This window comes from Osmia lignaria, chromosome 16 (genome assembly GCF_051020975.1).
Source record: "Osmia lignaria lignaria isolate PbOS001 chromosome 16, iyOsmLign1, whole genome shotgun sequence".
Classification (NCBI taxonomy): Eukaryota; Metazoa; Arthropoda; class Insecta; order Hymenoptera; family Megachilidae; genus Osmia; species Osmia lignaria.
In genome coordinates, this window is record NC_135047.1 from 8,454,284 (window position 1) to 8,480,764 (window position 26,481).

The 26,481-nt window shown below is 48.0% G+C and overlaps 3 protein-coding genes across 6 annotated transcripts; 1 reads left to right on the forward strand and 2 right to left on the reverse strand.

Annotated features, from left to right (window-relative positions):
* Positions 1-115: 115 nt before the first annotated feature.
* Positions 116-18,074, reverse strand: LOC117600986 (vanin-like protein 1). 3 transcript variants are annotated; one of them, XM_034317138.2, is made up of 8 exons: positions 17,942-18,074; positions 2,051-2,167; positions 1,843-1,986; positions 1,610-1,759; positions 1,383-1,546; positions 1,090-1,304; positions 925-1,029; positions 116-864 (listed from the first exon to the last, which is right to left on the reverse strand). In XM_034317138.2, exons 2-8 carry the CDS (start codon positions 2,141-2,143, stop codon positions 182-184), a joined length of 1,554 nt encoding a protein of 517 aa, XP_034173029.2. In that variant the 5' UTR covers positions 2,144-2,167; positions 17,942-18,074; the 3' UTR covers positions 116-181. The 3 variants fall into 3 exon arrangements, with proteins under 3 accessions (XP_034173029.2, XP_034173028.2, XP_034173027.2); XM_034317137.2 differs by lacking the exon at positions 17,942-18,074 and adding an exon at positions 2,668-2,807; XM_034317136.2 differs by lacking the exon at positions 17,942-18,074 and adding an exon at positions 2,433-2,584.
* Positions 4,001-20,989, forward strand: Syt7 (Synaptotagmin 7). 2 transcript variants are annotated; one of them, XM_034317139.2, is made up of 11 exons: positions 4,001-4,740; positions 5,704-6,083; positions 6,979-7,232; positions 16,110-16,121; positions 16,940-17,273; positions 17,338-17,478; positions 17,556-17,703; positions 17,805-17,914; positions 17,981-18,149; positions 18,243-18,455; positions 18,531-20,989. In XM_034317139.2, exons 3-11 carry the CDS (start codon positions 6,985-6,987, stop codon positions 18,629-18,631), a joined length of 1,476 nt encoding a protein of 491 aa, XP_034173030.1. In that variant the 5' UTR covers positions 4,001-4,740; positions 5,704-6,083; positions 6,979-6,984; the 3' UTR covers positions 18,632-20,989. The 2 variants fall into 2 exon arrangements, with proteins under 2 accessions (XP_034173030.1, XP_034173034.1); XM_034317143.2 differs by lacking the exons at positions 4,001-4,740; positions 5,704-6,083; positions 6,979-7,232 and adding an exon at positions 9,238-11,066.
* LOC117600977 (dynein axonemal intermediate chain 7 homolog) lies at positions 20,960-26,453 on the reverse strand. The gene is made up of 16 exons (XM_076692975.1): positions 26,184-26,453; positions 25,965-26,124; positions 25,609-25,902; positions 25,354-25,540; positions 25,146-25,286; positions 25,011-25,085; positions 24,743-24,945; positions 24,498-24,682; positions 24,148-24,432; positions 23,924-24,085; positions 23,713-23,866; positions 23,357-23,648; positions 23,180-23,275; positions 22,899-23,120; positions 22,717-22,827; positions 20,960-22,656 (listed from the first exon to the last, which is right to left on the reverse strand). Exons 3-16 carry the CDS (start codon positions 25,704-25,706, stop codon positions 22,516-22,518), a joined length of 2,352 nt encoding a protein of 783 aa, XP_076549090.1. The 5' UTR covers positions 25,707-25,902; positions 25,965-26,124; positions 26,184-26,453; the 3' UTR covers positions 20,960-22,515.
* Between the last annotated feature and the right edge of the window lie 28 nt (positions 26,454-26,481).

Consider the following 26,481-nt stretch of genomic DNA (forward strand, 5'->3'; position numbering starts at 1 on the left):
GGCAAGGTTATAGTTTGCAATTGTTTCCAAAAACAATCGAAAATCTGTTACTATCTATACGATATTCCTTTATCCATGTAATAAAAATAAAATAAAAATAAATTTGAACAGAGTATTTTTGTATTTATGAAAAATAAGATGGAAGAAAAATCATCGTCCGAGTATTTTCAGAAAAAGAATATCAAGGTCGATCTTCTCTATCCTTGGTAAAGTCTCGGGCATACAAGCCGAAAGTGACGAGGTTTCTGGTCGGTTGCTTCAAAGCGAGGCTGACACTAGTTTGCCCGTCGTGCGGGCGTTCGGTGTAAGTAAAGTGTTCGATGGGAAAGAGCGAGTGATCGAGTACGCTCGGCATCGCTAAAATATTGGAATAATCGGGATACGTGGCCGTAATGTTCAAGGTGGTAAACGTGGTGTCGGAGGACTGGTAGGAGCCACAGGAATCGAACGACTGATTCTTGCACTGTATCACAGCGCACACGCGGACACCTGCTTGTACGTACGCACCGTACAAGCGAACCCCGTCGTAAACGACCGCTCGATAATTGACTCGAGGATCGATCGGACCGCTCGTGCGGACATCGAAATCGCAACAGAAGTCCCTGTAACAAAGCTTCTTGGTCATTGAAACCTCTAACGGAACGGATTCGTACGCGGTGAGATTATCGTGCAGAAGACGTATCAAGTTGAGTTTCTCTTCCGGCTGCTTCCCCACGACCGCGAAAGATTCTAGTGGAACAATCGTTTCGTCGATCAGAATCTCCTCCGTCCTTTTGCTCGGCTCATTCTTCTTTGGGACCCGAGAAATCAACAGCCGATGCAAGGGGGAGGCTGTAATCGTCGCGTTGGCTATTCCTTTGCGACCTGAACGTTAAGAAATTTGCATAATAAATTTGTAGACATTTTAAGGAAACTTATATTCACCTAGATAGATGCCGCTTCCGGCGTTTCCATTGATCGGATCATGATATCCGGATACCAAGAGATTCGCGTTCTCGGCAAAGGACCATGCAAACTGCGTTTGGACAGCTGAAAAAGTGGTTGCCATTTTCCTCTTTCTTTTCTTGCGTTGATCACGATGCAACTTACCCGTTAAGAACGGCACTTCTGAAAACCAGGCTGTTGTATACACAAAATTGGAAACTCCTCGCATCCTGGTCAGATTCAAAGCCGGTACCCAGAATAATATATCAAAGCAGATAAAGGTGCCAAAGGTGACACCAAAGTCGGTATCGAAAGTAACGATTTCCGGCTCTTCCGTGGTATCGAATCTATACTCCATATAGAGATTTACTTTGCGGTATCTGCGAACGAGGAACGGAACGTCTTGATTATCGCAACGATTCGATTCGATTCGATCTTTCGTGGATAAGATTGATTACCTGGCAACGATTGCTCCCGATCGATCGAACACCACGTTGGTGTTGTGATAACTCACTCCATCCGCGCATCTTTTACCTTTTGGCTCGCAGTACTCTTTCTCGGCAATGTTCACCACTACGTAGATGCGATTCTGCCGCGCGGCGCATGATAATCTCTTCAACGTCTACGCGGATAATGTAAAATTTGTGAAAAAAGATGCTCTCGTTGAAACATTTTTAATTATTACCTCGCTCACGTTGCTGATCCGATTCTCGGTACAAGGGATGTAGTTTTCGAGGGGGGAAGGAATCACAGTTGCCCAGGAATCCATGTGTGCCCGACTAGGCATGTACAAAGATGTTAAACCATCTTCAGGGAACACGATGATGTCGGCATTCTATGAAACGTCGACAAAATTTATCCGATTTCAACCGATCTTCTCGAACGGTTTCCTTCGAAAAGAACTGTGTTAATTTTTACCTGTTGACTAGCTTGTTCTATGTACTCCACGTACGATAGACTGTTCTCCCTCAAAGTTGTCGTACCGTCACTCCCTTTGTGTGTCGGGGTAAACTCCACCACCGCTGCCGTGTAAAAATCAGCCGAGTCTCCAGCACACGTCACCTGTTGGCACACGCGAGGATTTTGGTTAGTCGAATTTGGTTTAAGGGTACTTTTGACCACTTACCGGTTGATGCATCAGATGCAGAAGAATCAGTAGAAATCCAAGATTGATCCATGTTCCACGAGGAACAGCCATCGTTGCTGTCCACCACGACATTGAACAGGAAAGAAGGAAACACACCTGCGAACAAAGTTCACTTTCTGTTATTCACTATTTACTTCCATTCTTGTAGAATCATGATTTTTTCTCAAAACGGAGTGGTATCATGCTCAAACGACACAAATTTATCGCGAGTTACTGTGTACTCAGACGTAAGACACACAGTTGCCGATCGCAATACTATCAACGGTAGTTAATAAGAAGCCACGACCATAAAGATACGAGAAGAGCTGACCGCACGAGTATCGCGAAGAAAGATAACGCGCGCGTTCTCGAAACCGTTTACCTCGATTAACGATTCCACGCAGAGTCCGGCGATTCACTGTTGACTCGATCGTTGCATCTACTGTCGAATCGGCTCCGGTGAATCATAACCAGTAGCAAAGAATTTTCCTTCCCCCAGTTCTGGAACCGTCTCGGTATTTCCCCGCGCACGAGACTAATCACCGTACAATTTCAATAACATCGGCTTTGACATCGTTCCGTACCAATTTTCATTTACTTTTACCGATAATACCTACCGAAATGAAGAGCGCAGAAAATATGAACTATTCGCAGACTGGAAGCAGCAAAGATATCGGAGTCACGCTACGCGATGTCTTTTTATACGGTAGCGCGATATTGTCGCTATCGCTATTGTTATCGATATCGTTCTATTAAGGATCTTGGTTGGATCGTTGTCGTCACGTCGCGTGTACCTAGTATATTATGTACCATGTACTCTCTTTATATCAGGTCTCTGCCTTTCTCCGTAGATAAATAATAGAGCAAACGAAGGCGTAAAAACCGTTCGTTATTCGTTGAACGAAACGACCGTGACCACTTTTCCTCTTCTGTTTCCGTTCGATCGCAAATCGATTGTTCTCTGCTCTATTCCTTTGACGAAATTTATTCGTCGTTTTGTATTATGTATGTAGGGCGACGTTATCTTTCACGGAGGGTCGCGAGTAGTTGGCGTGACTCGTTGCACCGGAACCGTGTAATATCGTTGCTCGCGACAAATTAGACTGCTCGCTAAACGCGAAAGCTTTTGTTAGAGCTCGACGAATCGCTTGGAAAGTACTACTTGGCTGGCATCGAGCTGCTTCACGGGTTTATTTCATTTCGGAACAAGAGGTTTTACCGAAGGTTCGTATCATACGATCTCGCAAGACGCGAATCTGTAATGTTTCGCGACGGTGGTTCGAGCAAATTACCTATTTTTTTTTTTTTTTTTTTTTTTTCAAGCGAGACGAATTATTTTTATTTCATTACACGGGTAAAGAAATATTATGCCCTTTGGTATACGAGTAATTAACGGTTCAAGGGATTAGTAACAGATTTTCTCAAAAAAACTCGACAGCTTATCATACAGGTGTGCAAGATATTTTCTTCGGAAACCCGCGTGATCGATCGTCTGCTTTTTTATTTATTATCCTATCGATTATCAGACGCCAGATGAGTACCACTCGTAAAAATCATCGTACGATTCTCTGATAAAACGTGAAAAGTGAAATTGCGTGTTTTTTCGAAAGTGGAACGGTACACATTCGAACGGAAAGGTGATGAAATCGGTGAAAGGGGCACGTGATAGAGGAGCGTAAGACGACGATCGAAGGTCGCGATCAAAGCGGAAGCTGAACTCGAGGGGGAGAAGAATCGGTTTGGTAGGGAACGGTTCGCGTCGAATGACTGGTACGCGTATATTTTCAGAGGGTGGTTGGGGGATGATGGTGGAGGTTAGGATTTTGCAAGGTGTGCCGTAGCGTGGAAAAGGTGGGGATGGGGAGAGCGCTCGCGCGCGATCGAGGGCGTCGCGAACCCATCTACCTATACGTATGGGGTGGAAAGCTGGCAGGGTGGCGACGGTGGGGGTTAGCAGCCGCGAAGCAGCAGTGCGTCGCGACGCTGCCTGTCACGCGGTTGCTGCTTCTCTCCTATCTCGACCCCTTCTTTGCTCCTAAACGCGTTTCCTCCTCACGCTTTCCTACGCTTTCCCTACTGTTACTCGATCGTCTTTGAAATCATTCTACTCTTCTCCTACTCTCTTACCCTCTTACCCTCTTACCCTTTGCTCTAACCCTTTACGCTCTCTGCAACGTTTCCTCTCCCCTTTCCCTCCTACCCCTTATCATCCTCCACCTCCTCCACCTCCTCTTCTTCTTCTTCTTCTTCTTCTTCTCTTTGATCTTCTTTTACCTTCCCTCTACGTTCCTGGGACTCTTTTCCCTTTTCCATTTCCATCCTCCTCCACCCTCATCGGTCCCCATCATCCGCATCGTCGCCCTCCGTTTCTCAATCTTCCTACCGGTTCTTTCAATTCCGATAAAAACGTTCTTTTCGATTTTCCTTCGGTCTCTTTAGTCATGTTTGCCTTCGTTTTCCTCCCTCTTCGATTCGATCCGAAACGTTTCCACCGATCCGAATCTGTTTTCCAACGCGAACCGCGGTCCCGAGGACGCGGAGTACCGTAGGCGCGTGTACGAAAATCCGGCGAACTACAGAGTTCGGAAGGTGGCGAGGATCGACGAAGTTCCGAAAAGGGTGCTCCTCTTAAGCGGCCGGAAGTCCCAGTAGAACGCTAACAACAGAGGACGGTCTCTTCCTCTGTTTCAGTGAGTATAACAGTTCCTTTTTCTCCTATCTTTCCTTCGAACATTTCAAAATCACCGTCTCGACGATTTGTAACCTTCGGACGGTACGAATTTGTATTTCGAGAAGGGTAAGACAATTATAGCTCGGAGAGAAATTTGTCTCCCGTAGAGGCAAAGTTACGGATCGGTCAAGGTTACTTATGCACTCGTCATCGGGAATAGGAACGATCGCGGCGAGAAGAAACGAATTATCTCTGAATAACGTTCGAAAGTAGCGATGCGCGTGGTGAAATAATTTTGTTCCGAAGAAACTAGAGTAAAGTTTGACTCGCGTCGAGGGAGGAGTTGGTTGCGATTCATCAGGTACCATCCTCTCGAAGCGTCGCGTCGTACGAGTTGCAAGGACGCGGAAAGTAGCGTCGAGGCGAACCTAGTTGAGGGAGTAATCTGTTTTGCGAGTATCTCGACCGACATCGCCCCGTTCCTCTTTCCTTTTGTCTCGAGACGCATTCGCGAGAAGAAATTGAGTTAGAGAGGCGAACTTGCAAGATTTCGAATCGCTCTTGTTCCATGCAAGTGACTCGCTTCAAACATGCATTATGCCAATATGCGAGTAACTCTCACCTATAGAACCCCTGCTTTTAACTCGCGCGTTATCGGCGATGTTTACGCACTTAACGTTAAAAAAAGAAAGAAAAGTTACGCCGATACGCGTGTTTTGAAAAATATTTACCTAAGCTGCAGACGATCGCGCGTACGTTTAACCTTTTCGAACACGGAGCAGAGATAAAAGCTTCGTTCGCCCTATTTTTAAAGCTTTTCACTCGGTTGATGGTCAATTATAAATGCTGTTTCTCCTTTCTTGGCCGGCAAAAATTTCGGAACTTCTTTCGTCTTTTAGCAAACGAAAGTAGCGAGATGATCGAGCTAGCCACGAGACGAAGATAGAGATCACGATTCTAACTCGATCTATCGTTTTTTCAGCTTCGCGATGTCGCAGAAACATCGAACCGATCGGGAAAGATGCGATTGCCTCGGAGGAATTATCCAGCGAATCGACACAAGTGGCCTCCTAAAAGAAACAAATTGAACGAATTGGACATTAACGCGTCTATTTTCATCTAAACTCGACATCGAGTCGACTTGGAATTGGAATGCCGTAGACCGCGGTAACCGGCATCGTTGGAGCTTGGCAAACTTTAACTCGACGAAAGGAAAAAGAGGAAGAAAGGAAGAAAGTCTACCCCGTTTCCCGGCCCGAACGGATTGTCGTTATTAATATAACAATCGATCGTTAGCCGGATCAGCGAGTTTGAACGTGCTTCGTCGAGCCTTCTCGATCGTCAGGATCGCTGGACAAAAAGGTGATTGACGAAGGAGGGATTTGCGAAAGCGTCGAAGGGGAAAACCTTGTTTCCCGGGGCGAGACTTTAATTAGATGGAACGCGGCTATCTGTATCCACGGTTCCGGAAGTACGTTCATGTAACGCGTATAGAAAAAGCTCCTCTCGATAAGCTATTTATTAAAAATCGGCGCCGGAGTTCCGCGAAGGGAATCGGAAGGTCCGGTGTTTGGCCGGATGTAGGTCGATGCTCGAAGCTCGTTTATTCGGTGTTTGCGTGTCCGAGGGTATCTCGTCCCAGGGGAAGCTACCCTACGCGTACTCGGAAACCACGTTAACCGTGTATCGCGTGTCTCTCGTTACGAAAGTATACGCGACACGGTTAACGTAGAGTGACCACGGGGAAAATTTCATGGGAAATAATTTAGCGAGAAAGGAGGAAGGTTACGGGGGAATTGCGGAGGAGCGATATAAGGGAAGGAAAAATATATAAGGCCGGTATCGATTTACGGTAGAAAAGTAGCGTGTAGTTGGACGCGATAGTTGCGCGATTCGAGAATTCTTCGTTTCTTAACGAATGGCTGCCGAAATTGGTGTCCGTTTCAAGCGACGATCCTCTCGCTTCCAAAGCGGGATCGCAAAGAGATCGATCGTCGCGTTATTTATTCTTGGCTCGTCCTCGACGACCAGCAACATCCGTTCCACGTAGAAAGCGAACCAAAGGGAAAAAGGATTATTTTTAACGCGGAGCACGGAAATGCGCACCGTTTTGCGCTATTGACATTTCAACGAGCGAACGGGCGATTCGAATCGATTCGAAAAACGAGAAAAACGAGAACGATCTGGGTGGTAAATCGCGCACGTCCGCCGAAAAATGTTTAATCCTTTCCTCAAACGAGTATTTCTTCTATCAAAGGTTGGCATGGAGCGAAAAGCGGTGATTTTGATAGCAGTCTTCGGAACAGTCGGAGGTCTGGCAGTATTGGCGGTCCTCGGTTTAGCCGCCTGGCTGTTCCTGCGAGCGAAACAAAAGTCGAAACAACGGGGCGAGGATTTCGAGCAGCAGGACGAACACGGGGATGGTTATAGCGTCGACCGGAACGGGAAGCTGACGAAGAAAAACGGTTTCTTGAGTTTAAAGACTCCGCTGATCAGCACGAAAGCTTTCGGGTAAGATTGATACGGGTTATCGCAAGGAAGCTAGGTTGTTAGCGCTTCTTTTTAGCTTTTAGACAGAGAGAAGGAAAGGAAACATCTACGTACGTGTGTAAGTACTCAGGTTTGATCAATGAGAATATAACATTGAGCCGGTAACGATGTTCGCGACTTACCAGCCGTTATCTCTTATCGACCAGCAAACTGATTTGACCGACAAAACACCTCGTGAAATGACTCGTTACCAACGACGGAAAATTCGGTGTTTCATCGGGGTAGACGGTGCGGCGCGGGTTATTCGACGGGGAAGGGAATCGATTCGCTTCGTTGGAAAATTTGACGAAAATATTTAAACGATTTCTCCATCTGTTTGCCAACGCGGCTGTCCCGATAAATGACGTGTCGTAGAACAAACGACGCGATCGGGGTATATATCGGGAGTATACTAAATCGGTGTTGTAACGAACAGTTACGGAGGGTCGCAGACGAAATAAATCAGCTGTCGAAACCGTTCTTCGATACGATGAAAGTTCGTTCGAGTACGATATTGCTGGTTATCGTTAGCAGAGGTGATACGGTTCAACGGTTCGCTTCGAATCGAGCGATAAACTGGAGAAAAAATTGTCAACGACGAGAAACCGAAGAGGTGGCGCGTTATAAATTCCGTTATACTCTCGACAAGGTGCCAATTGGAAGGTTGCCAAGTAGCCTGCTGTTTCGTAGCACTTAAATCGGCGAAACGCAACAGATATGCCACTTGTTACGTTGCATACTATAACTGTTTAGCTCGGAGCGCAACTCGCATCGCCGCTTTGTAACTTTCTGCTGCGAGAAAGAACGATAGTTTCGAGTTAAGATTTTCTTCCAACGAAACGGTCCGATAACGCGAACAAAGAAATGGGGAAATTTCGCGATGACCTTGCCTCGCTGGTGGAAACTAACCCGGGCAAACACCGATAATGCATCGTGCACTGTATCTGACAGATATACATTAAACCAGCGTACATACTAGTATGCAATGTATGTCACGTCGTCGACAAACATCCATCTGGCCCCGTCACCGTCCGCTCCGAGTTTCGAGGGGGCAGAGAGCGCGAATTTTTGTCCGCGTTATCAGCGTCGTTCGAACGCTATCGTTGCTACGATCGAATAGACGAACGCGTGGAAATTGGGTCAACGGCGCGAGCGAATCTTTGCTGGTTGGACACGATTGTCTCCCTTTGGCTTAATTACATAATCAGATTGCTGCCAGCCGCGACTAGATGGACAAAGAGAAGGCGGAGACTAGCCGAGTAGAATATAGATGAAAGGGAAGCGTGTAATTAGCCGATGAAAACGATAAACGTTTCGGACGGCAGAAAAGGAGAAAATTGCAAAGAAGAGTAGGGTAATTGGTAGAAAGACGGACGGGTGACTGCTGCTGGTCGATCGTGGATCGCCGAAGGATCGTCGGGCTCGTAAGATGGTACATACGTGCGCACACGTACGAGTAGATAGAGAAACGACGGCGACAACTTGAAACGGACATGTCGAGTGAAGGAGGGTGGAAAGGAACACGGCACAGAGGCAACGACGAGAGAATAGGGGAGGTGAGGTGAAGAGACGAGGGAATGGAGACGAAGCAAGGGCGTACGGTGGCTGATGTCGGATCGGTCGGATGGGGGCAGGATGGCGGAGCGACGAGGACGATAGGGGTGTAGGGTAGTATAGGTAGGTAGGTAGCGAAGGTGGGTAGGGGTTAGTCCTGCGAGGCGTGGGGGTTGGGAAAGACAGACGGGACGCAATGGTTGGAGGAGAAGGAGGGCGCTTGGGGTTGGTTAGAATGTTAAGGGGTTAGGGGTTTAGGGGTGCGAGAGGTGTGCGATACGGGATAGACTAGAGTGGAATAGGGGAAGGTAGAATCGGGTGGAACGATGGCATAGGTAGGAGGCGAAGGAGAGAATGAGATGGCGGAGGAGGAACGAGAGGGAGAGAAGGGAACAGGACATGGTGGGGGTGGGAGAAAGGGGTAGCGGTAGGATTCTGGGGGTTGAAAGCAGCTGAGAGCAGTGTACGAGTAGGTCATACCACAGAGGAGGAGAGGTAGTTCGCGTTCAGCAAACGGCTCGTCCGTTCGGTTGGACGAAACGTAAAACAGTCGTTCGACCGGCACTACTACGCTCTACGTTCGTATCAAATCGAGACGAGTTCTCGGTTCTCCGTTCTTAAATTTCCCTGGTGGCTGGTGGTGTCGTCGTAATTTTCGTCCTCGTCCTCGTCCTCGTCCTCGTCCTCGTCCTTCTCGTTGTCAGCGCTGTTTCCGCGAAAGAGGACGGATCCTCGAGGATCGAGAAAAATGGATACTCGCCTAGCGAAGAGCAATGGCTGAACGTCTCGTTCGCGAGATCGAGAAACCTTTGTCGATCGTTTGCCAAGATTATGAATTGTCGCGGCTAATTGCTTGATCGCGCTCGCTTTCCTCCGAGGAAAGCATCGTTCGACGGAAAAGATATTCCGTGTCTTCGGTGTACGGACAGCAAGGATTTCCCCTCAGCGAAGACACGAAGAATCTTTTCGCCCTCTTTCGCCCTCCCGGTCCCGTTTCGTTGTCCGATCTTCGATCGGTACCCTGATCGCGTCGCGACAAACTTCGAATTCGAAAACACGAGCAGAAAGAAGTTGAAGAAGTTGAAGAAGAACGAAGAATACAGAGAGACGAATGAAGGAGGAAAAGAAGGATCTTTTGTTCGACGAACTGACTGGAAAACAAACGAAAGGCGAGAAATCCTTTGTACGTGCGAGGAAACAAGAGCGGAAAGAAAGAGACAAAGGGTTTAGAAACGACGTGGAAAATATAACCGAACACTCACGCAATAAATTGTTATCGTTGATCGTTACTCGTCTGTTGTTAATCGTAAATCTTATTGTTGAAACGTTATCTCGTCGAAACATTTCACGTTAAACATTACCCTAAAATAAGATCTCGTTACCTTCTTTCATCGATTCAACGTTTTCTATTGTCTTCGATTTGAAAAGGGAAAAAATCAAAAGCAGCGAGGAAGAAAATCGATCGGCGTCGACCAGGATCGAAAGAAAAAAGAAATCGACGCGAGGGAAAGTGGAAGATAATAAGATTCAGATAAGAGAGAACGAGTGATCCAGAAGAAGGGGTAGAGTTGGGGTAGGTAGTGGCGAGTGCAAGTAGGGGTGAAGGATAAACTAAAGAAGGGAAAGGAAGGTGAATTACCTGTTTATGCGCGCAAGAGTATCGAGTCTGAGGACGGTTCGAGTGGATCTTGAGCGGCAAACGATCGGGAAGAGGAGGAGGAGGAGGAGGAGGAGGAGGAGGAGGAGGAACGAGGAACGAGAGGACGGAGAAGATGTTTGGCAGAGGACGAACGACGATCGAATGATGCGATACGGCTGGTCGGGAAACGTTTTAAACGTGGGAACGCAAAGAAGGGAATAAGAAGGAAGAAAGGAAGGCTGGTAACGGCGCTTTGATCGAATCGGCGCACTTTGACACGTGTGTACGCGTCCTTTTGAAAGAAGCACGAGAAGAAGAGTAGGACGGCGAGGTTTGGAGCGGAGACGCGACGTCTAGTCGTAATCGCACCGATCGATACGCGATATACGTAGGCGTATATCGGTTACGGTGTATCGATCGGACGAATAGGTGTATCGAGCCGAGGAGGATCGATCGCGGCAAGCTGGAACCCGCGAAAGCCGAACGCGGCGGATACTTGGTTCCTCAGTAGTTTCCTTCGCGGAACGATCGAATATGGAAATCGCAGCCTCTGCAATGTTGGATGGCCTGAAAAATAATCGAATCAGCAAGTTGGCACTGTCGCGGTTCTTGTCGCAGAGTCTGTGAGTAAATTAACTCGGCCGTTCGTCGAGCACGTAATCGATTCGACGCGGTACGAGTAAGCAGGGTGCTCGAAAGCATCGGCACGTAGCGCGCAGTAATTGATTGCTTGGCTTTTCCTATGCTTTAGCCGCGTTTCATCGTCATTCAGCCACTTTAAATCGCAACGCGTAATTCTCGACTCGCGTATATCGCGACCACTCGCTTTGCCGCGTTCCACGTCCTCGTGGCCGCTTCACCATCGTCAATTACGCTTACGATCTACGCATATCACAGCTACGATTCGTCCTGTACCGATCGGCAAAAGGCATCGATCGTCGCCTAGCGGAGAGAAAAAAATAATAGTAAGAGAGGAAGGGGGCAGGTCGGGGAAGCAGAAGGGTGGAGGTATTTCTTTTTTAATTTGCAAAGTACGGGAACGCGTACAAAGTTTCGATCGACGTACGACACGCGCGCGTATTTCTAGAGAAACAGGGCCATGCCCCGAGAGACACGCGTGCATAACGTTAACTCTAATCGATCGTGCATAAAATCGTGTTTCGCCAGTTGAAACAGGCGCCGGTTCTAGCACGGTAAATATACCGTAGATACATTTACGCCCGCGTTTTTCTTTCATCCCTACGCTATTTCAGAACGTATACTTTACGAGCTTCAACTTTGCCGACTGGCAGAATTTTTGTCCCGTTTTTATTCAGACCGTTTTTAGGAGCAACGGTGTAGACGGAGAACAGACGTGTTTACGCTTGCAACAGCTAGAACGATCGAGCTGTTTTTCCGCTTGCGATGAGAAAAAAAGTTGGATCGATCCGAGTGAACGAGGGAGAGCAGATATCGGGGATGCCGGTACGGCAGACGAATCAGTCGTGCCTCCGAGATCGATACATTTCGTTCGAGGTTATTTTGCTCGCGTTATTCCCAGATTACGTAATCCGCGAGGACGCGTACTTTGCTGGAAATTACTGAAAATACCCGGGAGAATCTATAGAAAAGCGAAAGGGTAAATAAAGGAAGGATGGAATAAAGAAAAAGTTTCCGATGGGGTTGAGGGGGGCGCGCGTTTGCGCGACCGCTTCGATTCGCGTGGTTCGTCGTGGAAACGAGGAAGACGAAGAAGGAGAAGGTTCTGCGCGCGTTACTCCGTTAATCGGTATTCGAATCGCCCGTGGCGATAGACCTTCTGACCGAGACATCTACGCTATCGCATATTTGACGTTCGGCCCGTTAAACGGCACGAGGACGAGTTCCCGCGGTTGCGCGCCACCACGACCCGTCTGCAACCCATTTTCATTTCTTTTATTTCCCATCCGGCTCTTTCCCGGCAACCAAGATGCGAGTTGAATCGAAAGGACACCGGGGCTGGCCCACTTTGTTCCCCGTTGCCTCGAGCTTTTAACGGCAAAGCATCGGGAACAGGAAAAGAAAAAAAAAAAAAACGTCCGATCGATGCCATTCCGTCCTTTCCGTTAGCTCGTACGGAAAACGACCTCGTCGATTCGAATTTTCGTTTCGCTCCGTCCTTCGATTTTCTTTCGGTTACTTTTACCGCTGACTCCGTTCGATTTCGAATCAGTTAAAAAAAAAAAAAAAAAAGAGAGAGATCGCTATCGGGGTGATTGTGAAAAAGTTTCATATCGATCGGCGCGAGTCGAGTACCGGTATAGAGAGTAATTCGTCAAAGATAACCAGCGGATCGAAGCAAGTTCGAGGGACAGCTCGATTCGCGATAAGGCAAGGATTTTATGGAAAGTGGTGGCGGATCGAAGCGTATGTAAAGGCGCGAGGGGGTGGAGAAAGCGGAGAGATAGAGTAACAGAGAAAATAGGATAGGTTGAGGACAGGGGGTAAGGGGTTAGGGAAGAGGGGCCAGTAGCGACGGCGATGGCGATGGCGCGGTGTGCCGTTAGTGCCGGTGGTGGCGGTGGTGGTAGCGGCGTCGGCGGCGTCGGCGGCGTCGGCGGCGTCGGCGGCGGCGATGATGATGGTCAGAGAATAAGGGCACGGAGAGGTAAAAGAGTATTAGAGTGGGGGCTGGCGAGTGGAGAGAGGGAAGGTTTAGAGCTCGAGTGACGAGGAAAGAGCGGGTAGCATAGAAAGAGAAGAAAGAGCGAGGGTGGATGAGGAGTAAAGGGAAAAGTAGGGGAGGGAGCGTTTGATCCCTGGTGCGTAGGAGAGGTTCCCCATGGTGTCCGGAACTCGTTTGCCGAGCATCGAGGTGGCGCCAATGTATCGAAAGCTGAAAGGCATCGATGCGTGTACCAGAGCGGTTAAGGGTTGCTTACCACCATAGAAAAGTTCAGTCTGTGATGCGACGCGTTTGCGAATCGAGGAGGCAAACTCGCGCGTGTTTACCGCGAAAACTGCGAGAACGCGGTGCTCTGTGCTCGATTTCCCTTCGAATCGACCGCTTTCCTTCGTTCCACCCCCGATTAACACAGGTAGACTCGATCCAATTTTTCCGATTATTTTCGACGTTTTCTCTGTACGATCTTCTCCTCTACTTTCTCGCATCTGTTGAAGACAAGGCGCGGCACATGGATAAGAGGGATAAGGGTATAGTGACAACTAGCGATCGTTAACCACTCGATTTTCTCGTTAAACGTCGGCTCGACGAGTCCTAGGGATATACGGAGTAACAGGTGGTTAAGTAGCGGAACTTGGCAGTGATCGAGCGGCGAGAATACTTTTCGTCTCGGCGGCGTCGTCGTCGCTTTGTTTTGTCATCCTCGGAATTCATAGTTAACCCTTTACAACTGCGCAACCTTTTAACACGATACGCGCATTGTACGCTCAATTTTCTCAGCTCGTTTCTTCGCTGCCTATCGAAAGAACTCGATGATCGTTTTCTCTTCAGCTTCGTTTGCGAAAACGATGCTGATTAAACAGTGGCTGGTTTTCGTCGAGATTCGAACGACAGGTTGGCAAGTCGCGATAAAGCATTTTTCCTTGCCCTCGTAAAATTTATAGCCGCGTGCACAGCGACTAGGAACCTGTTGCTTGAACGTTCTTCGGCATTGACCGAGCCGCATCACGGCCAGGAACTCTCTTACCTTTGTTGTGCGCGTGCGTTTCGATCGATCGTCTCGCTCGTAATTTGCTCTCGTGCCAAAAACTCCAACTTTTCGCCACCGAGGAAAGACGAAAATAGTCTTTCCAAGGGACGCGTCGCTTCGTTGACTTCCTTCCCTTTACAAAGGACGCGACGAGAGCTTGCTCTATGTAGTACCTCACGGTCATCGATTCGAGCCTTTCGTTGATAAAGAAACGGATGATAGTCCGATAGCAGTGAAAAGGCAGAGAGAGGAGAGAGACGAAAAGGGAGAAAGAGATATATGTAGAGAGAGAGAGAGGAAAAGAACGTACAGTGAAAGGAAGGTAGGAAGCCTTCGACGTGGACCGAAGGTACCAATCGGTCGGCTCTGTTTTTAGTGCTAGACGTGTGGCCGTGATCGTTATTAATTAACATTAACGCGATGATTTAAAGGGAAATGCTTGCGTGTCCGGTGAGATGCGCGCGCCGTGTGTCTATCGACCTTCGCGAACGTCGTTGCCACGTGCGCGACCTGATACGTCCCTGACTGCTTTCGAGATTTCTCGTTCGTTTCCGAAACATCGATAATATCGTACGATATGCCTCGAAGCGTACAATTTGCATCCGATTTTCTATTAATCCGACAATTGTAGCGCGTTCGAAGGTCGCTGGTAGGATGGATAAGGAGAGGGTGGCAGCGGCGCCGTTGGGGATGGTGATGTTGTGGATGGATAGGATAACGGTGCCGAGCGAGACGACGTTGGCGTCGGTGTCGTGGACGTTGGTGGTGGTGCCGACCAGAGTGTATAGCTAAGATCGATCCAAAACCCCTTCTTTCGACCGACCGACCGACCGACCGACCAACTGACCGAACCAATTCACCCCTTTCTCGACGCACGAGCTCGCATTTATTTATCGTTCGTCATCGTTCGACCTCGTGAAATGCTAATTACTTTATCGAAGAATTGAAAGCGCCAAATGACGAGCGTACATCAGATACGAGATACGTTGACGGTGACGCTCGTCGAAATGGCGTCGCGACGTTCCATGCACGCGATAGTCGTACACTCTCACGTTTTCTAACGTTCTCGCTGTCTAAATTTTGGAATTTGCAGGAAGTTGCGTACAGGTGGATAAAATCCGATCGTGATACCAGGAAGCTGGTGGATCTTAGCAAACTTTCGCGCAACTTTTTTCCCTATTGTTACGTTCCGTTGCGTTTCGTTCTCGTTCGAAACGGACATCGATAATCGCATCGAGACGGGAACGCGGACGCGTTTCCACGGATATCGTGGCTAAAAACTGTCTATCGGAACGATAAAATTATGTGGGCTGCAGTTTCGAGATCATTGGAAATACTGGTTGCCTTCTTCGAGTATTACACCACCAGGTAAGGAATGTGCGTTAAATCGGCAATGTACGGATGTACGTTTGGCATGATAGCGTGTCTCCCCGACAATGAGATACCGTCTCTGATGCGCGTCCGATTAAACTTTTCTGGACGATGACTCGCGATATGGGTGCACTCTCTCTTTCTCTTTCTCTTTCACTCTCTCTTTCTCACTTTCTCTTTATCTCTCTGTTCATTGTGTGTGTGTGCGTGCGCGCGCCTATACTTCGGATCGCCCCGTTCTTCGGACATTTCTCGCCGTCGCAACTGGCCTTTGGAAAAAACTGATCGCGTGAAAAAAAAAAAAAAAAAAAATATATAATTTGGCAATTTCGAAGAAGACCAACTCGGGGAACGTTTCTTTCTTCTATCTTTCTTTTTTCAGCCCACTGGACGAACTGTCGCGAAAGGTTAAGGTTACGACACCGAAGGAAACTTTAAACTTACCACAAGAATTTGTTCTTTTCTTTTTTTTTTTCTCATAGTTTCCTCATTGTTTTCTTTTTTTCTTGTTATTTTTATTCATTCTTCTTTTGTTTCTTTTGTTTTTATTCAAGTCCGAGATTGCCAAAGACTCACCCGTTCTTTTGTTTCATGCATCCTTTCGGCGTTACGATTGGAACCCAGAGCGCAATTGGAGTAAGTATATACGTTCGAGTTGGCGAATAGCGAAAATTTTAAACTCGTTCTCTCTCGTACTGCTTCACTTGACTCTTCTATCTTCTCTTTCAATTTTCCTTCCTAACGGGAATGTCTCGTTTCGCCAAAACGGATGGCCGCTGCTTGACACGTGTAAGTAGCTCTACCGAATCAATCTATCTAGATTTCCGATTCTTTCGAAAGCTCTGTTGCGTTTCCAAGCGTTCACAGCTTGCCCTTTCGTTCGCGCGCGCCGACCATCTTCTCCCCCTTTAATTATCGCTCTTTAACTAAGGCGAGAATTGCGCTCCTAGTAACGTTTCACGTCAAAGGCAAACGCAGTTAAAACCCTTTGGAAGCGCGCGAACCGAAACGATACCCTCGATCGAATCGTAGCTCGATGGAAATGAAAGAGCACGCTCGTAGACGCTGGTAGACGCTCTTAGACGCTCGTAGACGCCTGTAGACATTTGTTGCACCGTAGTTTCGATATACATCTACCTTTACATACATTAGCTCCCAGAGTCGTCGTTCATCGTAGCGAGTAGCGTCGAGATCGTTATTTTAGCTCCACTAAAATAGAGTCTTGTATAGTTGTCACCGTAGCAAATGTTCTTAGTTCGTAGAGTCGGTGAAGAGTGGACGCGAAATCGGGGTGACGCGTGATCACGCGCGATACTCGGCAAAACGGAATACAAAAGAAAATAAAAAAACAAATATGTATTAATTTGTGAGCAGAGTATAAGAAGAAGAAGAAGAAAAAGAAGAAGAAGGTGTGAAGAAAATGTTAGAGAAAGGGTGGATTGTATTTGTTTTAGAACGACCGGTAGTCCGGCGAACAAGTCGGCGACATCGACGGATGGTAGCGGCGGTGCTGGCGGAAGCGGAAGCGCGGTTAGGGGGACGGCGGGTGGCGCCGGTGCTAGCGGATCGGCGTCGGGGGCGATCGGGATCGCGGGCAGCAGCGGGTCCGGCTCGGCTTCCGCGTCCGGTTCCGGCGTGGGAAATGCAAATGCCGGAATCGGTGCCTGTGCGAACGCGATCTCTGGCAGCGGCGCCGGTGGGGTAGTAGCTGCAGGTGCCGAGCCTCGCACCCCGACCGCTGGGGCGCAAAACAAACAGCTGCAGAACGTGAAGGGCGATCATCCCTCGGTACGTCGGAAAAACTACGTCCCTATCTAACCGTGTCTAATCGAGTGCCGATCTAACGTTTCAGAAAGCGTTCATGCAGAGCAGATCCATGTCGTTGGTCGATATGTACATCGACAATTCGGAACCGAGCGAAAACGTCGGTCAAATTCACTTCAGCCTGGAATACGACTTTCAGAATACTACGCTTATCCTTCGTATCATACAGGTCGGTTCCGATTTCCCCGCCGATCTTCGCCACGTAACGAACGGACGCGTTTCAACCTAGCTTCCGATCCGTTTCAGGGTAAAGATTTGCCGGCCAAGGATTTATCCGGGACATCGGACCCTTACGTTCGCGTCACTTTATTGCCGGATAAGAAGCATCGGCTAGAAACGAAAATCAAGAGGCGCACCCTTAATCCTCGATGGAACGAAACGTTTTACTTCGAAGGTAAGAAAAGTAGAAAATCTGGAGGAGCAAGTGTGCAGTAACGATCAAGTATACTGCAACGTATCGTTCGGCACGGCGTTTATTTTTTTCTATCGTCATAGGTTTCCCGATACAGAAGCTGCAAAGCAGGGTGCTGCATTTACACGTGTTCGATTACGATCGGTTCTCGAGGGACGACTCGATCGGTGAAATGTTTCTTCCGCTTTGTCAGGTAATTTCGAATCGTAAAGTCACTTACCTTCGGCCAGGTAGCTAACTGGTGGCGCGATGATCCTAGGTCGATTTCTCGGAGAAGCCCTCGTTTTGGAAAGCTCTGAAACCGCCGGCAAAGGACAAGTGCGGGGAACTGTTGTGCTCGTTGTGCTACCACCCCAGCAACTCCATCCTGACGCTGACGTTGCTGAAGGCGAGAAACCTGAAAGCGAAAGACATCAATGGAAAATCAGGTATGTTAATCGGAATCGAAAGAAATACACGTACGTTCAGTCGAAGGAACCAGATGAAACGATTGACCTTGTCGGTTCTTCGAACACCTTCAGATCCGTACGTGAAGGTGTGGTTGCAATTCGGCGACAAGAGGATCGAGAAACGAAAGACCCCGATATTCAAGTGCACCCTGAACCCGGTGTTCAACGAGGTATTCTCGTTCAATGTTCCCTGGGAGAAGATCCGCGAGTGCTCGTTGGACGTGATGGTGATGGACTTTGACAACATCGGCCGTAACGAGCTGATCGGACGGATTCAGTTAGCTGGTAAGAGGCGGCTTCTTAGAATGCATTTTTGGGCTAAAGATACGATCGATGACGCATCGATCGGTTGGATTTCAGGGAAAAACGGTAGCGGCGCGAGCGAGACTAAACACTGGCAAGACATGATCACGAAACCTCGGCAAACCATCGTACAGTGGCATCGACTGAAGCCGGAGTAAAAGGTTCCGATCGCGAGTATCGGAAATCGTCGATCCAACCCAGACCAGTAGCCATTCAGTTTCACAGTGTTCTCGAGTTTGACGCCGAGCATCGAGGATGATGATGGTTTCTCGATATCGCCGACCGTTTCGATTCCCATTTACTTCTAACGATTAGTCAAGAATCGCGTCGAACGCGTCGAGAACCCGTGTATTCAATCTTGTTCTCAAACCTTTCTATTACCTCCGTTTCTTTTTCCCCGCGAGTTTCTTTCGGATCGGGGCGTACGATCGATCCCTTTGATCGATCTCTGATTATTCCTGACGCGACGATACTACGCTAACCAGCAAATGTATTTCCGTTTCTTCGTACGTTTTCGTTGAAATTCTGCTAATCGCTCTTCTCGCACGCCCCGTTCGTTCGTTCGTTCGTTCGTTTTCCCTTTCTTTTCCCAGTTTCCGCGCAACAACGACTCGCGTGGAATCGCGTGGTTTCGAGCGACCAAGACGCTCGAGCGCGGCTGGCCGGTCGGCCGATCGACGTTACTTTCGAAACATCATTGACATTTACATCGAACGTTATTTTTATGACCGTTTTTGCACGAGTAACTTACGTACCGAGTACGTAATACCGTTGCTTGGGATACCTGTTGACGCGATTCAGCGTTTTCCCCCCGTTACCCGTTGCCCGTTACCCGTTATCCGTGGTGTCGTCCGGTGTCTAACGATTCCGTCGTTCGTTCCCGCGAATGCGAACAAAGTCGCGGCAGAGTATCGATTGGCTCTCCTTTCTTTTCACTTCCTTCTTTCTTTCCCTCACCATCCCTCGTTGCACTTGTTCGATTCCGTAGACGATCCCCTTACCCTGTCCGTATCATGAGGTCTACGGTTTCAAAGAATTCTTTTAACAATTATTCGTCGACAACGTTTCGACGAGCGATCGGAACGGGACACCGGGGACGTAATGTTGAATTCTTACTAGTAGAAGAAAAACAGCGACAAAAAGCAGCGATATTTTTGACGGAATTTTTGTATCGACATAGTCGGAGATCTTTTGAAAGCGATGAAAATTGTGATCGGTGTTACACCTTCAATTAATCTTAAGCGTTACATTCAATAGTTTGCTGTTGTTGACGATAACGTAGAACGATCCGCCGTGATCGTATTCAGACGACGATTCGCAGATTTTTGCATATATGCGTATACATCACACGTGCAAAACATTACATGAACAAACGGATACATATATATATATATATATATATACACACACACACACATTGGTGCTCGAGGTGTGCGTGTGCGTGTACATGTAAGTTCGAAATAAGAACAAGTCGGCACGCAATTGGCAGAAGTTAACGAGACGTCTGCGTGCGTTCGCGCCTCGACAATGACGCAGGAATATTTTTAACTTCTGTTCGACGATTTAATCAAGTTATTCACTCGCGAAAGAAGTGGCGAGAACGCGTATTCGAGCCACCCACCCTCGTCCGATGTTGTTTGCCGCGTCGCGTTGCGTCGCGACGCGGCGAACCGTGCACGAGAATCTTCAACACGAAAACACACGCAACATACACTGTTGAAAATACATCTGCACGTACACGCATCGTATATGTGTGCACGTAATTATCGAGTAGCACAAAGAAAAAAAAAAGCAACAAAAAAACCAAAAAACGTGTAGACTAACGTTTGTATATCGTAGCCTGTGTATTATATACCGTTGTACGCGAAACTTTAAACGAAACCAGACGTTTCGATTTCGCGTAAATTCGATTCAAACGAACGAAACGTCATCGAATCGAATCGATTAGAGTGACGAAGGATATATGTGGGTAGAGTTTAGAGTCGCGATCAAACGATTCACGTTGGAATTCACGCGTTAGATCCCCATCGTGCGGTCGTCCGCGAAAGGATTGGAATTAGAGGGACGACGAGGTTTAAGGAAAACAGAAAATAGAAAAAAAAGTGCCAAAACCTAAACGTAAACAGCGAAGAGAAACGTAAACGAGACGAGACGAGACGAGACGAGACGAAAGACGAAAGACGAAACGAAAGTTTTCATCGTCGAGCATTATTTGTTCGATCGTTTATATAGGCGCGTGCCCGGACGTGATCGCGGACGCTGATCGGTACGATCGGTGAAAGCACGTTTCTCCGTATAAAATACCGTGTAGTTATTACGTACTATGCATATCCGATGGTGATAATCGAACGCCAGAGATTCGTGAAGTTGTTCGAGCAACCGATTCATTCAACTACGAAAGTTTGGCGGTTTAACGCGTTCCGTCGCGTACAGCTGGAACGCGCGTTTATTCTAAAGAGAAAACGAGAAAACGATATATATAAAAAAAAAAAAAAAAAAAAAAAAAGATAAAACAACTCGTAGAGTCAAACGATTCGTTGAGATACGTAGTAGTGTGTATACAGCTAAGTACGCGTTAGTTCGAACTGGATGCGAATTGGGCCTTATACCATGGATTACCTCAATCGTAAGCAGCTTGCGAGACAAGTTTCAGTCTGCGATAACGATATAGCGAGCGTTAAGATTTTAATTAGGCGCGGGAACACTTTGCTGCTCTACGTTTACGAGCTTAGCGAGCCAACTCGTTTACCAAGTCCGAGTTACGGATTCCGCCGATCGGTCGATCGTGTCAAATCTTTCGCTCTCCTATCTTCTCATTCTTTCTCTTTCTCTTTCTCTAAATCTCTTTCATCGAAAACTCAGGAGATGGCGAAGAGCGACGGAGAAGGGAGGAAAGCGGGTCGAGTCCATCTGGTGAATTCAACTCGGACGGAAACAAATGATATAGTGAGAGATGAGAATTTAGGCAAGTTTGAACGCGTGTCGAACGGTGAAGAGATAGAGGGCAGAAAACGTAGGAAAATACAATTAGTTAGAAAATGTAGCCGACATAAAGTGGTGCGGCGTTCGCTTACTGGATACGCGATAGAGCCGCTCGAACGATTTGCCTGGAAAGGGAACAAAACAAGAAAAGAAAAATGATAAAAGGGTGCTTTTTTTTCTCATAATGTCGCGTTCAGACTGTTGGAAAACGGGAGGAAAAATGGTATGGTCGGGAGACGGGAAAAGTGGTAGCAGGCGGGAAGGGAAAAGGAAAACGAAACAAGGTGGAACGAGAGGGTGGAGGAGGTGGTTGTGGAGGGTAGAGGGTGGAGAGAGGAGGGACGGTTCAGGGCGATCGATCGTTAGTTGGTTGGTTCGGTGGTACGTGTAAGTCGAGACAGCTCTGACGCGTATCCGGCCCTCGTAGCGCGCAACACTATATATTTTTTAGCTTCGTATTGCATACGCGTTCGTTAAATTTGGATGGTGCCGGGTGAATGGATCGAATCTCAAATTCCACGTATTCGCGAATGTTGAACGAAAGTGAAAGAAAGCGGGCAAGCGTGTTCGCGTTTTCCGGCTGCAGCAACAGCGGTTGCTGGTTGCTGGTTGCTCGTTGTCGCGGATCGTTACGAGATCCGCGTACCAGCCCCGTCGCTCGCGACCGCTTCGACGCTCTATCGTTTCCGTGTCGTAGTTATTCCCTGTTGTATCCCGAACCTCTTACCCACCCCCGCCCACCTCCTACCCTCTAGGTAGACCGCGAACAAACACCCTCCTTATATCCCCCTTTTCATCCATACCTAACCCGTCGAAGCGCATCAATTAACTCTTTGCCGCTTAGCCGTAAGCTCGATATCGCTGTGTGTTTCCTTCGAGATATCGTTTTACGTTTACGAACAAATCGAACAGATGCATTTATTATTTCCAGAATATCGCTTGATGCTCGAGATACGTTGTATATCCGAATAAAGAGAATTTCGTTTGGAAAGCACTCGTCGTATCGGTTTATTTCTGTTAATTGCTGAAACGGTACGAATCAGAAAGCAGAACTAATGAATCATGAGGACATGCCTATAACGTTGGTACGTTCGAGGAGCCGAACGACGGTCGATACCAATTTATAAGAGATCCTTTTCATCGAAAGCCGGGTCTTGATACCCGCCGTGTTCAATGCCAGCTGATACAGGTCGGCGTAATACTGCGAAATCAGAATTCGAATAGAAACTAAGGGAACGGTAAGAAAAATCAAATGATTTACCTCGCCGGTGCTTTGGTCGTCGTACGGTAAGTCGGAAAACTCGGGACTGACCTCGGTGCAACGGACGCGCATGGTTCGCGATGGCGTTACCAAAAGCGTCTGATTGGTAAGCTTTTAAAAAATTCAACGAGAATTAACAGTCGACGAGATTGAATCGCGGGAATCGGAATCGGATGAATTACCTCTTTAGCCACGCAACCGTGCATCTCCTTGAACTGCAAAACTATCTGTCGAAAATCACGAGTCGCGTTCCATCGTGACCAGGCGAAGGTATACGTGGTGGAAAGAATCGCCATACATTGCCGCAGATGGTTCTCCGCGGCCGGATGTTTCGTATTGATTCCCGTTAGATAAGCAACCGCGTCTCGATCCGGGAAAAGATCGCATCCGAGTTGTTGCAGTCGCTGCGAGTCGCTCTCCGTCGATTAAATGACAACGCGGAGAGAATAACGTGATTACGTACCTCGATCAGCCGTTCTAACTCGTCGTATTCACCGAGGATTCCTTTCAGAGGATTATTCGCGTGGCCGGTCAGCGAGTTTAAACAGACTCGATCTTCCTAGAGGAGCAAACGTGCAGGACAAAAGTAATAAAAGGTTTGTACCGATGGAAAAAGGGATAGAAAATAAATGCGAAGTACCCTGATCACGAATTCGGCCTGTACAGTGGCCGCGGTTATTCCAAGCACCACCCCGCCGTAATCGCGGCCGCTCTTTCCTGATTCCGGTTTCATTTCCCAGCTCTGAAAGGGAAGATTAGAAAATTTATAGGCGGCCAACCCGTGAACGCCCAACCTTCCGCTCCTAAACGCGATCGTCTGTTGCTCCTCGTTGAATTTCACGTCGTGAACGTGCTTCGTTGACCAGATTTCCTTTTCCGGTATCCACTGGGCGATCAACGGTGGTTCGAACCAGAGAATCGAACTGGGTAATCTGTAGTATAAAATCGAATTGTAAAGTTGCATTCGATAGAAGCGATTCGATAGAAGTATTAGACCTAAGTGTGATCAAAACCAGCGCCTCCATCGCTGCTTCCAGCGCTTTCATTTCTGCCTCGATTACTTCCGGTGTCCTCTCCGAGTCAGGAGCCGGCTGCGGGGTCTCGTATCGTCTGGAGAACGCGACGAACTTGGGCTCCTTCGGCAACTCGACTGTAACGAACTCGAATCATCGTCCGGGATCGAGACTTCTTCCCCGCGACTACTCACGAGATGTTAGATAAGTTTCTTTCCCGAGGTCCTTCGGTTGCGGCGGTTGATAAAGAAGATCCACGCGAAACACTCCGCCGAGAATTCTGTATTTTCGCAAGTTCACTTCGGTCGTCTCGCATCGAGTGAACAATAATTTTCTAACTTCCAATCTGGCGTCGTCTGTGAAATAAAAAAAGGGTCGCCTAGCTTGTTATTAAAGAATCTCATCTTGTTCTTCTTACCTTCCCTCTCACGAATGATTTCGTTCGCGGTGGGCAAGTAAGGTAACAGTTCCGTTTTCAAAGGCAACAACGAGGCCGGTGACATCGCCTGATCCTTGCCAGGGGATCGAGGCGTTTTTTTTCTTCCCCGTTTATTACCCCGTTTAACTGGTGCAACCGGCGGCGGATTGACTATCCGCTCTAGGATCGCTTGTTTCTCCTCCAGCCGCAAGCGTCGCCCTTCCGCTTGCTCTTCCCATATACGAAGCTTCTCTTCGAGTTCCTTTCTCTCGAACTCGACGAGGTCTGAAACACAGTAGAAAAAGGAAAGGATGTAGAAAAGTAGGGGAGAAGGGTAAACGATGACGTACCAGGGAAACTACCCCATAGCTCCAGCAAGCGATCAGGGAGCTGAGGAATTCGATAAGAGCGCGTTTCCATCGAATAATGATCGTAAGTTAGCCAGAGTCCTCTGATCGCCATGCGGTGGCAATCGACGTCCACCGGAAGCTTGATCGTCGCGTCCATCTCCGCGAACCGTATCTCGATCGACTTCCTATCGAGAAAAGGATCAATACGAAATCACGCCACCGGCGCTAATCGAAAGATATCATACTGTTCTTTGGCCGTGATGGGCCGTTTCAGTCCAACAGGCAAGATGATCGGTGCCCAGAAACAGCACACCGCGTTGTTCGTCGCGCGGACGTATCTGGTCGTCTTCGTGTCCTCTCTTATCATGTTCGCTTCGATGTTACGGAGCAGATGATAGCAAGCGAAATCTATCCACCTTTGTAGCCTCCTTCGCAGTTCGCTCGCGATCTGTCCTCAGGGAATCCCTATTTTAGTTTCTTTATATCTTCCGGCGAACGAAACTCGACACTTGCCTCTTTGTATTCCGCTTCGTACTTCTCCGTAACTGCGCTGGAAAACCCAGCGATCTCCTCCAGCTTACTCAACAGCTGAAACGATTCCGTTGATCGTCGTCGCGTATTGTTTGCAGGAAATATATCTATACTTACGCGGGTTATTACTCGACACCTTTCTTCCACAGTGTCCATGGTCGCCTCTTCTTCCTCCAACGACCAAAGGTAGACGAAGGCGTTGGTCTCGGACAAGGATCCGGGATCCGGTAGACCGTCGCAAGTCATGTAACGGGCCCACTGAAATATGTTTTCCATTGTAGAAAACGATGGGAGAAAGGCTTTTCTTTGGACCCGAGATACCAACGCGTTCCTGCTGTTCGAGGATCCGCTCGTACTCCGCGTACGCCTTGCGGTGCGACGAGAGGACACGGGCAGTTTGCTCCAGCTGCTTCAGTCGAATCGCCGCTTCCTCCGTCTCCAAACGCGGTTTCTCTTTCTCGTTGTACTCTTCCAACCGTATCTCCTCTCGCATATCCTTTATCATCCGATCCCTGGGCGAAAGAAAAAGAAAATCGAGGAAAGCCGGAGGAAACATAATTACAGTTTCATCCTTAGTTACTTGATTTCAGGTTCTTCGACGTCCGTCGGAGTTCTCTCGGTTTTCTCGGACTTTCCTTTCGCCTTTGGCGAACCTTTCTCGCCCTTTTTTTTCTTCATCTTCTTGCCACGTTTCTTGGCCGCGACCGGGGTCGCTTTCTACACCGAAGCAGATTCGAATTCGAAAAGCTCGATCATATCGGGGAAACGGCCGCAGATTCGACGAGACTAGAAGATCTCGCAAGCGTCGTTAACCGAATCGTGCGACCGTTGAGGAGAACGGTGAAATAACCTGCCAATCTTGCCATTTTTCAACCTGAAAACATCCTCGAGAGTTGTTCGAAAAGAGGCGACAAGAAATGATATGCTTTTTCCTACCAAGGACAATACGCGATGCGGTTCGTCGATCGATTTGCTGCGATGCCTTCGCGCCGCTTTATCCTCCGGCTCCTCCTCCTCCTTGTACTCCTCGTACGATAGCTCCGATATTTCCGAAGAAACGCGTCTTTCCTCCGCGAATTGTTCCTCGATCGGATCCCTGGAAAAGAGACCCGGACGCAATTTCTAATTCCGTCTGATCGGTCGATTCGAGCGAACCTCGAAAAATCTACCGCGCTCTTCGAGATCGAACGGCCGACAGATTTATCCGAATCTCTCTCGATCGGTTCGAGCGAGGAGGTTCGCGACGACGAGAACACCGACGACTTCGAATCGCGTTCTTTATCGGACAGGCTCATCTCGTTCAGAGACGTTTCGAAAGAAACAGGAATGCTGAACTTTCAGAAGAATTGTAAAACAAATGTCGAGCGTAGAAGAGCCGAGTGTATATATGTATGTAGTAGGCTTCGCTATAATCGTATCATGAAAGTTCGAAATAGAAGCAGACGTAAACGAT